The 15,878-nt window shown below is 37.1% G+C and overlaps 2 protein-coding genes across 3 annotated transcripts; one reads left to right on the top strand and one right to left on the bottom strand.

The window, feature by feature from the left end:
• Positions 1-3,356: 3,356 nt before the first annotated feature.
• Positions 3,357-5,241, top strand: LOC132313401 (expansin-A2-like). The gene is made up of 3 exons (XM_059812149.1): positions 3,357-3,670; positions 4,137-4,449; positions 4,708-5,241. Exons 1-3 carry the CDS (start codon positions 3,493-3,495, stop codon positions 5,009-5,011), a joined length of 795 nt encoding a protein of 264 aa, XP_059668132.1. The 5' UTR covers positions 3,357-3,492; the 3' UTR covers positions 5,012-5,241.
• Positions 5,242-6,340: 1,099 nt separating this feature from the next.
• LOC132313400 (serine/threonine-protein kinase STY13) lies at positions 6,341-15,756 on the bottom strand. Of its 2 annotated transcripts, none has more exons than XR_009483423.1 (7): positions 14,841-15,756; positions 14,008-14,140; positions 13,563-13,758; positions 12,717-12,841; positions 11,019-11,177; positions 6,961-7,928; positions 6,341-6,761 (listed from the first exon to the last, which is right to left on the bottom strand). XR_009483423.1 is itself a non-coding variant. In XM_059812148.1 (7 exons), the coding sequence occupies exons 1-6, from the start codon at positions 15,053-15,055 to the stop codon at positions 7,638-7,640; spliced, it is 1,119 nt and encodes a 372-aa protein (XP_059668131.1). In that variant the 5' UTR covers positions 15,056-15,756; the 3' UTR covers positions 6,341-6,761; positions 7,635-7,637. The 2 variants fall into 2 exon arrangements, 1 of the variants encoding a protein (XP_059668131.1); XM_059812148.1 differs by having other exon boundaries at positions 7,635-7,928.
• Positions 15,757-15,878: the final 122 nt, after the last annotated feature.

Below are 15,878 nucleotides of genomic sequence, written 5' to 3'. Positions count from 1 at the left end.
GTTGATTCATAAAAAAATGTGACTTAGTATCGCCCAATCTTACTATGTAATGTTGCTTACAGAATCATTACAAAGATACTTGCAAATAGATTACAATACATCATGCATTCTGTTATTAGTGAGACACAAAGTGCTTTTGTGTCGAGTTGACATATTACGGATAATATCTTAATTGCTCATGAAATGTTGCATTATTTGAAAAACAAGAAACTGTTTTTTTTGGCTTTAAAGCTCAATATGAGCAAAGCATATGACCGCTTAGAATGGTCTTTTCTTTTTAGCTCATAAAAATGGATTTAAATTCTAAATAGGTTACGATGTTAAAGGCATATATGCATTACTTCTGTCTCATATTCTATTGTTTTGAATGGCCGCCTTGTGGGTTTGTTTAAGCCTTCTCGGGGATTAAGACAAGGTGACCCATTGTCTCCCTATTTATTTATTTTATGTGCCGAGAGTTTGTCTCACGCTTTTCACCGAACTATGCAGGCAAAAATTTTGTCAGGGTTAAGGATTTGTCGTGGAGCCCCTCAATTATCGCACTTGTTTTTTGCGGATGACTCACTCATTTTTTACAAGGCAAAATATTCTGAGGTGCTCTCACTCAAAAGAATCCTACTGTCATATGCAAACGCATCGGGTCAGCTGATTAACTACTCGAAATCAGCTATTTTTTTCTCTAAAAATGCAACTGAGGTTTTAAAGCAACAATTATGTCATCTGCTGGGCATTACAGAAGGATTACAATCTCGATATTTGAGTTTGCCGGCGATTATTAGACGTTCCAAGAAGGATGTTTTTAAGTTCGTTGCTCAAAAAGTACAAGATCGGTTGGCCTCGTGGAAGGCAAAAATGCTATCTACGGGTGGAAAAGAAGTGTTAATTAAGACGGTTTTAAGTGCCATCCCGACATATGTAATGGCATGTTTTCGGCTGCCAAATACTCTTTGTCAAGAGCTGATAAAGTATTTTCGATCATTTTAGTGGCGGAAAAAAAGAAGATGGAAAGCCTATTCATTGGATGAAATGGGACTTATTATGTTTTAGTAAGAAGGAGGGAGGGTTGGGGTTTCGTGATATGGAAGCATATAATCTAACCCTTCTTTCAAAACAAGCTTGGAATTTTCAAGTAATGAAGAAAGGTTTGGCTTTCTCATTGTTCAAGGCCAAATATTTTAAAGATTGTTCCTTCTTGGATGCCGATTTAGAAGGCAACCCATCATAGGCGTGGCGTGGTATTTGGTCGACTAAACCAATCCTAAATAAAGGTTTAAGGTAGGTTGTGGGTAATGGAAAATCTATAAATATTTAAGATGATCTTTGGGTTCCAAAGAGGGATTCTGCCCTACCTTGTCCTAGTAAGAATCCTCTGGTTCAATTGGTGGCAGACCTTATTAATGAAGCAACTTCGTCTTGGAATGACACTATCCTTCATCAATTTTTCACCCCCGAGGTGGTGGCAGCCATAAAATGTATTCCTCTTATCCTATGGGATAGAGAAGATGTTCCATGCTGGGCTTTTTCCGACTCCGGTGTTTTTTCCAGTGAAATCTGCATATCATGTTGCTTTTAATATGTTATTTTGCCCTCCAACCTCTAATGTATCAACTATGATTATGAATTCACATACTGGTTGTTGGAGTCATCTTTGGAAATGTCAAATTCCTACCAAAATAAAACACTTTCTATGGCAATGTTGCCAAGGTGTTTTGCCCACTCGTGTGGCGCTTGCCAAACGTGGTTTATGTGTGGAGAATATTTGCCCTTGTTATTAGGGTGGGCAAGAATCGGTGGAGCATATACTTTTTCAATGTCCTTTTGCTGTACAGGTGTGAAAAATGTCACCTTTGCGCTTTCATTTTGTATCGTTGCAGATACCATCATTTGTTAATTGGTGGTATGCACTTGGAAAGGAGGCTAATCAGGGAACTTCTCACAAGCACGTGCAGTGCTTAGCATCCTTTTGTGCCTGGGAAATTTGGAAAGCGCGTAATCGTTTCATCTTTGATGGTGAGAGGCCATTTCCATAAAAGGTTATTCGATTGGCAACTGCTACTTATTGGGAGTTTATTGATGCTGTTGAAAACAACTTGGAGTGTTATACTTCTTTTATGTCAAATGGGGTTGTGTCACGAGAAAGATCATGCTAACCCTAATCATTTTTCCTTTTCTAAAATTATCAGTAGTCCAAGCAACGACAACACACTCAACAATTTGCTTTCTGCAATGGAATCTTATTTCTCTCTCTTTCTCTTCTTATATTTGATTTTTATGTATTAATTGTCTTTCATCCAAACTGATTTTTAATATAAATTTTGGGGTTTACTATTGATCTATGCATCTCCCGATATTTTTCCATCAAAATCAACTCTGGTAAGTTTAATTTTCGATCAAATTTATCACTTTCTTTTTCTTTTTCTCTCAAACTTCTCTCTTTTTATTACTGCAAATCTATTTCTCTCATATATATATTTTTTAGATATGTTAAATGCGAAATACAAAATAAATAAATAAATAGCTCGAGCTCGGCTCGAGGTTCGTTGAACAGAGCCGAACTGAGCCGAGCTTGAATCAAAATTTCTCGGCCGAGCACAAGCCGAGCTTGAGCATTCTATCACTTGAGCCGAGTCAAGTTCGAGCACACTATGGCTCAGCTTGGCTAGGCTCGATTGCAGCCCTATCTATATTCCTAAACTGGTTGACCAACCTTCCTCCAACTAATCGAGCTTTTCCACGTGACAATTCTGCCGTCCAACAAATGCTTGACACCTCACTGTTGCTTCACTGCATTGGGGTCTCGTCATGTGACTTCTTCAACACCTCCTTGATGACATGTCAGCTCCATTTTCCACCACGTAATCCCATTGACTGATAAAGTTTTTGCCACGTGATCGACCATTATATACTCCACAAGTGACTCTGTGCGCGTGTGTGTGTGTGAGAGGGAGAGAGATCCACTGAATTTGAGCTAACCAATTTTTATCTCCCCTAAATGCTAAATTTCAGCTAACGAATTTCACTGTAATTTTTTTTTTTTTTTTCTTTTGTAAAAGCAACTGAATTTCCGAAAAAGAAAATATTAAATATAAAATTTAAATGTATGACATAATGGTTATCAACAACTAGTCAGTATTAAATACACAAATAGAGAGCAAATGAAGGAGTAAAAGAGGCGGTTGAGAAATATATGGGAGTTGGGGCGTGGACTCGAGTGAATGTGGGGACCCAAAATGTAACAACTGTATGCCCATATGATTTGCTTAATGACTTTAGAAAGTTGAATCTGTTTTGTTAGGGCATTTGGCCGCCTCAAACTTGACAACCGATCACTTGTATATGTATGTTGTTGTTCTCTCACAAATACTAATAAGCAATGACACCTTAAGCCCCTAACCACCCATCCACTACTCTTATATATAGCTACTCATTTCCCTCAAGTTCTGTTCTAACCAAACCCTCTCTCTCTCTCTCTCTCTCTCTCACACGCACAATATGGCTACTAAATCAATGAAATTTATGCCATTTCTCTTCTTTCTTTTCAATTTGTGTATCCATGGCACTTACGGCAGACACCACAGTAGAGCCTATGGTAGAGGTTATGACACCTACGGTGGCTGGGAAAGTGCCCATGCAACATTCTATGGTGGTGATGATGCTACTGGTACAATGGGTAAGTCAGGTTTAAGTGTGAGTGCATGCAAGAATGTGTTAATTTGTATGGAGTGATACTTATGTCCTCATCACTGAGTAGTAGGTACTCAATGTTATTACCACATAATGTGTTGTTAGTCAATATTGCACATGCAATGTTACCAACAATCGCGACTCTCCTACCTCCTAAGTTCATAATGAAGCCCACCACATCATCCAAGACATTTGATTGTCAAAATCATTCCTTATTCGGTTTAGTGTTTTTTATTTTTATTTTTACCCAAAGCGTCTGAAGTTTTGTTCTGACTAATCCACGGAATTTGTGTAAAGTGCCCCCACATGGTTCGGGTAAAGCTCGGATTATGTCCGCAGTAATGACCCTTCATGGATTGTTTGCACCTAGAAGGAATTGATCATGAGACATAATACTTCATGAGGTTTATGATTTCCGGAGACACAATGCAATAATATTTTGTGATTTGCAGGAGGTGCATGTGGGTATGGAAACTTGTACAGCCAGGGTTATGGGACAAGCACTGCAGCTCTAAGCACTGCACTCTACAAGAATGGTCTGAGCTGCGGAGCATGTTACGAGTTGAGGTGCAATGACGACCCCAAATGGTGCCGCACCGGTACCATCACCGTAACAGCCACAAACTTCTGTCCGCCTAACTATGCATTGCCTAATGACAATGGAGGGTGGTGCAATCCCCCTCGCCACCACTTTGATTTGGCAGAGCCTGCTTTCTTGCAAATAGCAGAGTATCGCGCTGGTATTGTTCCTGTTGCCTACAGAAGGTAATAACAATATTTCCTAAACATTGTACCTCACAACTTCTGATTATTAACCCCAAGTCACAGAAATTAAAAGTGATTGGTTAAAAATACACGTCTAAACCTTCCCAGACCACACATTAACTAGAGCTTCGTGCACTGAACTAGCCCGTGATATTGACGCTTATCAAATACGCCATTTTGGGAGAATGTAGATTTGGTTGAAGCAATGTGGTGTGCTCATTCTTTCTGTAATGTAAATGTTTGTGATGATTTTGACAGGGTACCATGTCTGAAGAAAGGAGGAATAAGGTTCACCATCAATGGCCACTCTTACTTCAATTTGGTGTTGATAACAAACGTTGGTGGTGCCGGGGATGTACAGACAGCGGCAATCAAGGGCTCTAGGACAGGATGGGAAGTGATGTCGAGAAATTGGGGCCAGAATTGGCAGAGCAACTCACACCTCGATGGCCAAAGTCTATCTATCCGAGTCACAACCAGCGATGGCAGAACCATTACCAACTACAACATCGTCCCAGCAGGTTGGCAATTTGGACAGACCTTTGAAGGAGATCAATTCTAGGAGACTTCTCATTGTAATATTGATGATGAGTGTGTCCTATATATATATATAAGCTGTAGATTCATGGCCCAACTTGGTTTGAAAGCCAATTGTTAGCTGAAATATATAATAAGCCATATATATATACATCGACTGTGGCTAAATATACATATATACATATATATTCATGATTGTATTGGAAAGTTTTGATAAATCAAATCCTCGAGGTGGTAATCACACAAAAACAATGAAATAATATCATTCCATGTCAAACCCCTGTAAAATCTTTATATCAATCCCATATATACTATCAATAATGTAACACTTACAAAATATACACTACACCTGAATCCTACAAGCAGGATTGAGAAAGTCAACCTGCAGATAAAGCAGAGTCTGAACTACACCTAAAAAGTGAATGAGATAAGACCCTAAAAGATAGCACTTTAAAACCCTTTGGAAATTTTCCATAGGAAAAATATTAAACTAGAAACGTGGACTCCCATTTCCCATAAATAAGGTATAAATTTACATTTCAAGAGGCAAAGTAGAAGAAAATTTTGTATGTTCAAATTTCTACAAAATGCACAACATATCTAAGAAACATTATTTGCTAGCAAAATTGGAATAAACTCTACACATCCACAACCAGCAAGAAACACATCTCATCTCATCTCATCTCATCTCATCAAACTATAATATTTTTAAGTGCATGATGAACAAGAAGTGATGCAAATTTAGAAAACCACACCGACAAAAGCCAAGGCTGCAGCAACGATTTTCCACTTCTCCCCACCAAGCTTTCCCCGGAAGCAGCCACTCACCCAACGGCCTTCTCATCTCGGACATGTCAACAAACTTTGCCAACTTGTTGTCCACGATGTTTTCCCTCGATCGCAAACTTGAGTCACCATCAATACTATGGTCCCGTCTCACATGTCCGTCTTCACGGGCCCTAATGCATACTATGGTACTGTACCATTAGCTACAAATGTTAAATAATGCACTCGTGGAACGGTGAAGGATCGGCCATGTCTATGAGTCAATGTCACTTTCTTATTAATTTCACAATCACTCAACATTACCTGTTGCTAGATTTTGACTTTTCAAAAGCAAGTTTATTGGGCAAATTACACCAAATCAGATGGCCCCCAAGAAAGCCAAGTGAATAATCCAAGTAGAGAAGCCGAAATTTTGGACTTGGATGTCAAGTTCTGAACAAGTTAGTTGACCATCTTAATCAATCTGATGGTGGTGCATGAATAGGCCCTCCACAAGGACTCCATGAATCACGAAGCACTATTTATCAAGTTCACACTATATATAAATATGTTTTAGTGGGCAAAGTAATAAGCCAATATAACACTGTTTATAACTTTATACGCAATCATGTTAAAGCACTAGTATACAGGCCATGTTACAATGATGTTAGATGTTAAAAATATATACACTGGGAAATTCTAATGACACGGACAAGTCCCAGTGCCTCTTTGGTAGGGAGTAAGAATCTAAGGATGGAAGATGATGGGTAGGAAACGGGAGAGGGATGGAAGGTCTGGAAGAGGGAAAGAGAATGACAAAGGAAGGGGTAAAAGTCAGATTCTTCTTATCTCTTCCTCTATAAAGGTGGAACAAAAAGAGGAAGGAGGCATCTTCTCTTTATTTTTCACATCTTTTCCCCGCCGGAGAAGCTCTATGGATAATGCTCCTTTCATTCCTTATTTTCTTTCTACTGAACCAAACATGATGAGCAAAAGGGTCCTTCCTTTCCCTAAGATAATATCATGAGAGCAACACAATTAGCACATTTCCATAGGTAAAATGCAATCTACGACTACACCATACATGTAACTGTGGAAAATATTTTGTAATACATAAACAATAATAAATGGAACAGAGCTGTAAAGCACATTGCAGAGAACCTAAGCCCCAAATTTAACATATTTAGCCATGCATGACCAGGGAAGCACCTCAAATAGGCCACAATAAGGAGTTCCCAAAACTCGAAAGACAAATCACATCCATCTTCACTGCTTAGGTCTTACTGACATTTGACAACCATTTCTTTTTTTGCAACTCTTTCTCCACTTCTCTGTGACAGAAAAGGATCAAGTGTATCCTATTTATTGACTCCAACAACAAATACTCACTTTCATCAACAAATAGTTGGGACAAAACTTTATCAAGTTGAGTTGAGAGAATAGCAAAGCCATAGAATTCGGTTGCCATTAAAACAGAAGGCCAAAACAATTTGTAATTTTATTAGAAACTTACCCTTCAAACCTAGTGGTGGAAATATTTTCCAGACAAATTGACAGATCAAATCTCAACCAACTAGAACAGAAAATATAGGTCACTGAACTGCACTACTGTATGCATTTTCTGAATATGGTAACATTTATATGGACAGAAAATGTCTGCAAACATTTGTCTCCTTTACAATAAGGTCTCCTAAAGGTTTACAAGCCCCTGTATCTCTATTTATTCTCAATGACTTTCACCATTAACATCATTTCAGTTCGGCATTTTCATCACTAATCATCATGATTTATATAATCAGATCACAAACTCACTTAAATTATATTTCCGATTGCATGCTTTTTGAGCTTGAGTAGGAACAAGAAGAAACTTCTCAAAAATTTACCAGCTATTGTGAGTTCCTAGTCCTCTTTGCAGCAAAGAGTTGGCGAAGAAAAGAAAATTTGCCTTTTGCACGTGTAGAGAAGGCAGTCATGGTACCATTGCTTGTCATTGCTGCTTCAGTGGTATTCGATTCTGAAAACGACGGTGAGGGTGGCTTGAGTGTGAAGAAAAACGCATTTAGCATGCGGATGATCTGGCTGAAACTGGGTCGCATATTAGGATCCTCAACCCAGCATGACTGTATGATGAATGCGAGATCAGGGGATATATCCTCCGGAAGACTTGGCCTTTCTTGCTGCATCCTCAAATGACAACGCGATATTGGTTAGCAATAAGAGATTGGTCACAAAAATTCATAACCGTCCTCGAACTACATAACGGTAAAAATAAAATATATAACCTGGAGCACTCAGAATGGATCACTCCAAATAATATAATTATTCCCACACTTTCCAGATTGAGACAGATTAACAAGTTTACAATTGATACTACATTGCCTGAATGCACAACGAGAACTATTCATTCCCATCTCATCAGGTTGCAATTAAATGATACTACATGCAGCATATCATAATTGTAAACAAAAGACTGAAATGTGTGCCACCAAAAAGATACCCGAAGGGCTTTCTTCCTTGTATAACATAATTTTAAAGGCAATAAAAGGTACCATAAAACTTTGCTTTCAGGTAATATGGGAATCACATACTTGAGCCTCAAAAAATTCCAGCACATTGAGATGTTAACCTTATATATCATTTTCAGTACACCTTTGTACATATGAATCAAACAATCAAATGCTTTTGACAACAATATTTTTATGTGGGAATGCATGGGTTCAAAAGTCAATCAAGCAATATATCCCAAAACTGATTTTATCAAAGATGATGCTAAGACAGACAATTCAAGTCAACCACAGCCTCACTATGGTTTAAAGAAGCCAAATCAATTTTTTTATATCCTTATGTTGAGAAATGCGACATTATATATATATAACAAGCTGACAATTCTTACTTTCCCGCATCATGCAGTTTTTATATCGTTCGAGTGTTTGATATAAAGTACTTAAGAAAAACATTTAATTGTTAAAAGAAAACACTTTATGATAGAAGTATTGGCATCCTTAAAAATTAATACTATCATAACACACTATTTGGTATAAAGTACTTAAGAAAAACATTTAATTGTTAAAAGAAAACAATTTATGATAGAAGTATTGGCATCCTTACAAATTAATACTTATCATAACACAAGCTTAAAGCAACAGTTTATGTTGTTGAAATAGGCTTCAAATAGCTACTATCCTAGGTCTGGTTTGTGAAGGGGACTAGACCATGATTAGGAGGATAAAGGAAGCACATAGGTTTGTAGTGGGTGATCTGCAGAGGGTTAGATTCTATCATTTATCATGATGCTAAGTGTGAGATGTGCTCTATAAAACAATCCTACAGACCTTTTTCAGTATTGACATACATAAGAATGCTATTGTGGCAGATTACACGAATAGGACAGCGAGTGTAATCATGTCCATGATCTCTTCACCGGGGTGGTGCAGGATTGGGAGCTGGAGTTTGTGCATGGTCATTTTGACATTTTCTATGCAATAGGGAGGAATCATTGACATGGTAGACGCTGAAAAGGGGTGCTCTTGCATTTGAAGTCTATTATAGGAGCCTATTTAGCTAGTTATCCTCCTCTTCTCCATGGAAAAGTATCTCAAATTTCCTTCTTTGCTTGTACAGCTGCATGGGAGAAAATCCCCATGATCAATCATTTGATTTAGAGGTTGAAATTTTTGGCCAATTGATCTTGCATGTGCAGAGATCAAAGATTGAGTGAACCATTTTCTTCAGCATTCTCTCTATAGAGGTGGTGATGCACACTCTTGCTTGTCATTCAGGGGGATGCCCCCATGGTAGACTGCACTCTATTTGGAGTATGGTCCATATTTTGATGCATTTCTAATGAAAGGAATAGTACGTCACTCATGGCTTTAATATTAACTCTTAATATTACCTTTTTTAGCTTCTAGGATCTATATCTTAGGTCAAGATCATGGCTTTGATTACTAAATTGCTTTACTTGGTCTACATAGCCTTCTAGTGATGGTTTGATCCTCGTGTCAGTTGTTTGGCAATGTACTTGTATGGAATCATATGGACATTGCCCTGAGCCAAGCTGTCAAGACTCCCCAAGGAGGACACCAATTCAAACAGATGAAATCAGGCCATTAAAAAACACCACCAGTACAAAAATAAAAAATACCAGTTGGACAAAATAAAAAAAGTGAAAAGTCTTCCAACAAAGAAAGTGTTGAAAATAATATATAATTAAAAACCTAACAATATAATGAAGTGTTTCAAGGAATGAAAATAACAGTAAAAGCAAAAACAGAAGGGAAACTTTTAAAGGCCATAGTTTTGAGGAAATTAGCTTTTTGATGGTTTACATATAAGGTAGATGCCTCAAGCATAAATTGTGCCCACTGCAACTGCGAAAGATATATGCTACTCAAGTCCTCATAATTTTTTGAGTCATGAGCTTGGCAGTTGAGCATTAGGGTATGTTTGCAGAGCTTCTCATAGTACTGCAAGCTTGGCTGCTTTTAATATGTCTCATTTTTTATTTTTCAGTTAGTTAAAAAATCATAAGGAAGAAGACAAGACCCCAAAATTTACAGTTTTGGTTTTGTTGGTAACAGAATAACTAGCCCCTTGCTATGGTTCAGGGGCCATCTGGCATAACTAGCCTGCAAACATCTACCAAACCCATTTAAACACAGAGTGTTGGTTGTTCACCAAAACATGCATAGATATGTTTATATAATATGATCACATATATAAACAGAGAGGAAGATAGATATATGAAAGGAAGTGTAGCGTCTGTTGCATGCACAATCTGGCATAATTGCCTGCAAACATCCAATCAACTTTCTTTGTATACTTAAAACTTCTAACAGACTTATTAACAGGTATTTGATGATATGCATGCGTATTCACAAGCTATGACTAATTACCACATTCAAGTCAGAGTCTCAGACTGCAGGCTTGTGGTGGTAATATTGTTTTTCTTTAAGAAACTTTCTTTTGCCAAAGTTTCTTGACGAGATAATACCTTTTCCCTTCTCTTATTTGGGGAAGGGGAGAGATTTTGAAGATTAACCAAGTTCACTGTTTCATTTAGTTGTACTAATAATGTACATCATGCATGCGTTTCTCTAACTTGATATCTGTTTCAGGGCCCTTCAAATTTAATTTTTTAAACATTATCTTGGATTATGTAGATTTTATAATCCAATCTATCCACAAAATAATCCAAACCAATGGAAGTAAAAAAATTGAAACAGCCGATGTAAACAGAAGAAAAGATGAATGACGGTTCTGCATACCTTAAAAGCAGCAGCATAAGCAGCTTGCAAATTGGACATGCCTTCAAATGGCATTCGGTTGGTTAATAATTCCCAAAAGACAATACCAAAGCTGTAAACGTCAACCTTGTTATTGTAATGCTTTTTTTCCCCCTGACGCAATGTCACAGTGCTGTACAACTGCAACATAATCAGATTAATGGTGAATATAGAGTGAATTTAAGAAAATAGCATACACTATGAGCAAATTAAGGAACTGCACCCAATTCATAATTATCAACAACACACCACCAAGAAAAACAACAAAATGACAATGAAGGGAGAGAGAAAAGTAAAAATAAATAAATAAGAAAGAGAAAGAACACATGAAGTTTCTTTACATCAGTATCAACAGATGCAAGTACAATCAAAATTGCGGAGGGAAGAGAGTATGGATACATGGCATCGGAGTTATAAATGGCACCCAAATAAGAAATCTTATACTGACACACTGATAGGCCTTTGTGATGCTCCTCATCCAACGCTGCTGTCTATACCTTGAGAATAGGTCAAGATGAAGCTATCACAGAAGAAAGTCATCTCAACATTCCTTGACCTCAACCTATTAAACACTTTTTAGCTTATTAACTGCTATTTACATTGAAATGACTGCTATTTGGCAAAATGGCCTCCTTGGCAGGACTTATTCCCACTGATTTTGGAACTTCAAAGAGAAATTTGTTTGCGATAAACTGAAGGTGAAAAATGATTATAAGCCACCCACACCTCGAAATTTACCTCTATTGGCGCTTGTGATATTCAATGAGGCCCTTCCTAACCTTTTTGAGTAGGCATTTATACAGCAAGGACCTCTCACCTCAGCTAAGTCTCAGGCAAACATATACATCACAAGGACCACCTCTGTTTGGATAAATCTTGCTACAAGGACCTCTTTTGTTTAGATAAGACTTGCTGCCTTCTCCATAGGCACTCATGAAGACTATCATGAGAACCTCCTCTCTATGGATGCTTCATTGAAGACTCGGATATTATCTCAATAACCTCATCTTTGCTGTTAAGTTTCTTCAAAAACGTGATCGTTATAAGGACTTCCTCTCTATGGATAGGCCTTGTTAAACACCTAAAACACCATGATGTGCATCATACATTGCCTGAATCAGAAGAAAATCTTAGGAGGCTAGTGGTGGGTGGGTGACACTATAAAGTTTATGAAAGGGAACCAACTAGGACCCCAGGAAGTACGGCTTTATTGACTTGAGTTAATTTGAGTGTGCTTGTGTGTGTGTATATTATATACCAGCTCTATAACATACTAAAAAATTTAATAAAATAAGAATATCATTACTTATAAAAAAAAAAATTCGAATATCGTTAATAGTTTAATAATCTCTCAAAGACTACACTTAAAATGCAGTGTATATAAAAGATTATATATATGCTGGAACCACTTTCGACATTAAAATACATTTAGTTTTTAAGTAGATGCATTTCACATGCTAGCTGAACAGACTGATTGATATCACCGTGCACCATTCTTTTATTTTGACTAACAAATTTGGAATCTAATCCCATTCTTAATAATCTGTAGAAAGACTGAATAACACCAGCTAAAAAATGGACTAAGAACAAATCCTTAGGAATTATAGTCTATTAGTTCATGCATAATGGCTTTCACAACAATCAAAAACATTTAAACTATAGATCATAAGAAAAACAAACCTCGGGAGCCATCCAACGGTAAGTTCCAGTTTCTGCAGTCATCATCTCAGTCACAGATTCTTCCCTCGCAAGACCAAAATCTGCAAGCTTCACAGACTTCTGATTGGCCGTAAGCAACAAATTGTCTGCATTTTTAAGTTTTGATACATGTGAAAAACATGCATATTGAACGACATCAAATATATTACGTGGTACAGGAATATAAAAAAAACCCACACAGCTATCTCATAATTCAAGCATTAAAGCATCAATCACCCAGACTCCTAAAGTGAAAAATAAAGCATAGCCATGCTCTCCTCATGAATAAGCCCTTCTTTTTGGGCTTCTCCTTTGCAATTTTGGATAGATTAGCTGACACTGGTCATGAGAAAGCATGGCACTAAACATATATAACAAGCCAACTGAGATAACTACAAATTCAACTCACAGTGTAATACATGTGATGTCAAGGGCCTGATCAAATAATTCATAGGGAACTGAAAAAGAGAAGGAAAAAAAATAGGTTGAAGATAAATTGTGATGTTTACCAATACATTGATTATCAATGTTGTCAATATTAAATTTATAATCTCCTCTCTTCATTAAAATGATCTATATGTTTCAAAATTCACCATATGCTGTTTATTTAAAGAAAATAAAAATGCAGAAGAGGAAGAAGATTAGAACAAAGTGTTGCCTAGTTATTTAAGATGTAATAGATAACCCTCAAGAAATACTTTTGAAAACTAATACATTGAAGTTTCAAATAATATATCAACATATACAATTTGCTTTGTTCTACATTACAAAATATGAAACAATGGAGAATTAGCAAAACTTTATACAGCTCAACTAGCCACGCGGTACCAGGCTTTAGATCTCTGTGTATAATCCCATTAGCATGTAGACAATCCATGGCTCGAGCAATGTCAAGGGCAAAACTTAATGCCACACGGATGTCTAATTGATTTGGACGTATACCAACTAAATACTTCCGGAGTGACATCCCTGGTAATAGTTCTGTAACTATTACCATTAAGGGATCCTTACAAGCTCCAATAAACTGCAAAGGCAAGAACTATATTACTTTCATTATCTTTACAAAAACAACTTACTTTATATTACTTTCATTAAAATAAACTTAAAAATAAGTAGAGGAAGTGGTAGCTGTGACCAAGCATGAATGACAAAGGTATGTGACAAGCTGAACCAGCAATACACTATGCATACACAATAAACTTGCAGTACCATAAAAGAACTAAAAATGAAAAATAAAAGTGGATGGAAACACACATTTGAATATGGCACTCACTTTGACAAGGTTCTCATGTTTTACTCTTGACATCATAGTGACTTCCCTGGCAAAACGATTTTCAAGGGAAGCTCTTTCATCCGAAGTATTCCCACGATTTAGAACTTTAATGGCAACAATTTGGTTGCCGTACCTGGAAAAGGATTATGCTATAACTAAGTAATTAACTAGCAAATAAATTACAAGTCAAACTGCAAATAAAATTATGCACCCAGGCATGCAAATGCATTACCACATTCTATTTGATGACAAAGGAACAAGTGTGAGTTTAGAAGACATACAACGAACCTCCATATGAACAGTAATGAGGAAATAATACGTACAGATGTAAATATTATAGTTGAACCTCCCAACACCTTACATTGGAAAGGAGCCAAGAACCAGCAGTGTTACAGTTGTACAATCCTTTGGCTATTTTTAGAGTAGTTAAGTTTGGTATTTCTACGATTTGCCAAGGGCACAACAATTATACAACCCTTTGCTGTTGAACTGTTCAGACAGTAGAGAAATTTTATGTAATATTACATTAGCTGTACCTAGAAAAGGATTACTGAATATTATACCACAGTAACTAGGGCATAAATTATCAGTCAAACTGCTTGCAAAGCTAAGCACACAGGCACAACAATACATCATTACAGAAGTTCAGAAGAGAGAAAACTTAATCTTTACACAATCACCAACAATAAACAAACCAAGTGGTATAGCTTACAATCATACAACCCTTATTGACCATGTATTTAGTATAAACCAATCTTAGTGTAATTTAGCAAACCAAAAAGGGTTAAAGGTTCGGCATAAATGACAATACTAGGAAATAAGTTTGCATATACCTTCCTTCATAAACTTTCCCATGCGCCCCCTCACCAATTTTTGATCCAATAAATAGTAATTTAGGGTCAACCAACAAACTTTCATCAATAGTTAATTGAGGGGCAGTGATTGATCCATTCTGCGACACCAATTTAGGGCTGCCCTCTACTGATTTGCGCACAATGGAATTTTCATATTCCCCCTCTTCTCTTCCTCTGTTCTCACTGCAGCTCATGTTGCAACCCTCAGATTATGCCCGAGTGCCTCATCTCAAACCTCCCTCAAACCACTAAAGCATCAACCTCTATGCCCTGATCAATTTATTAAATAAAGGTCAACTTTTGGTCAACATTTTCTGCAATCCAAGACTACTACCTTTTGAAAACACCACACGAAAACCCAATCCCGGCAACCATACCAACTTCCATATAGAAATACACCAGTAGGAGCTCAACTAAACTTCTTATTTTACACTTCATCAGCTTCCTTACACAAAACACCACAAAAAATACTCTAATTTCTCACCGATTACTTTAGAAATTCTCGGTTTCACAGAAAAAAATAGATTTTTTTTCAGCAAATAACTTCAGCTCCAAACTTTAGATGGTTCAACTTGAACTGGAAGCCTCGTAATCCGAGAAGATGAAAAAAGTGAAACCCTAGAAACGAAGGAAGAGAGGACGCAGAAGAAACTTACAGTTGCAGCATACACAAATACATATATATATATGCATATACACGATGAAAAAGCTAAAGTCGTGTGGTTTATTAGATGATAAGCTTAGTCGTTGGAGCTGATTAAACAAACCCTAACCCTAGAAGTGACACGCACACACTCTCTGCGTTTTCTCTCTCTAGAACATAATTTCGCTTTCTCTCTCTCTACAATGGGAGCGAGTGGCGTTCCGATGAAGATATTCCGAGTTTCAATTCCGGTCAGGTTTTAAATACTAAAGGGAAAGGAAAATGATAAAGGAACTATTGGTGTGGGGAGAAACTGAGAAGCCAATGGTTTTGCGACACGTGGAGAGCACACAGATAGTAGAGAGCCTCACAGC

Source organism: Cornus florida, unplaced genomic scaffold (genome assembly GCF_030987335.1).
Source record: "Cornus florida cultivar Cherokee Brave unplaced genomic scaffold, ASM3098733v1 CherokeeBrave_3.0.0_Hap2_Chr06, whole genome shotgun sequence".
Classification (NCBI taxonomy): Eukaryota; Viridiplantae; Streptophyta; class Magnoliopsida; order Cornales; family Cornaceae; genus Cornus; species Cornus florida.
Note: the sequence above shows the minus strand (reverse complement) of the source record. Positions and strands in the feature narration are given on the sequence as shown.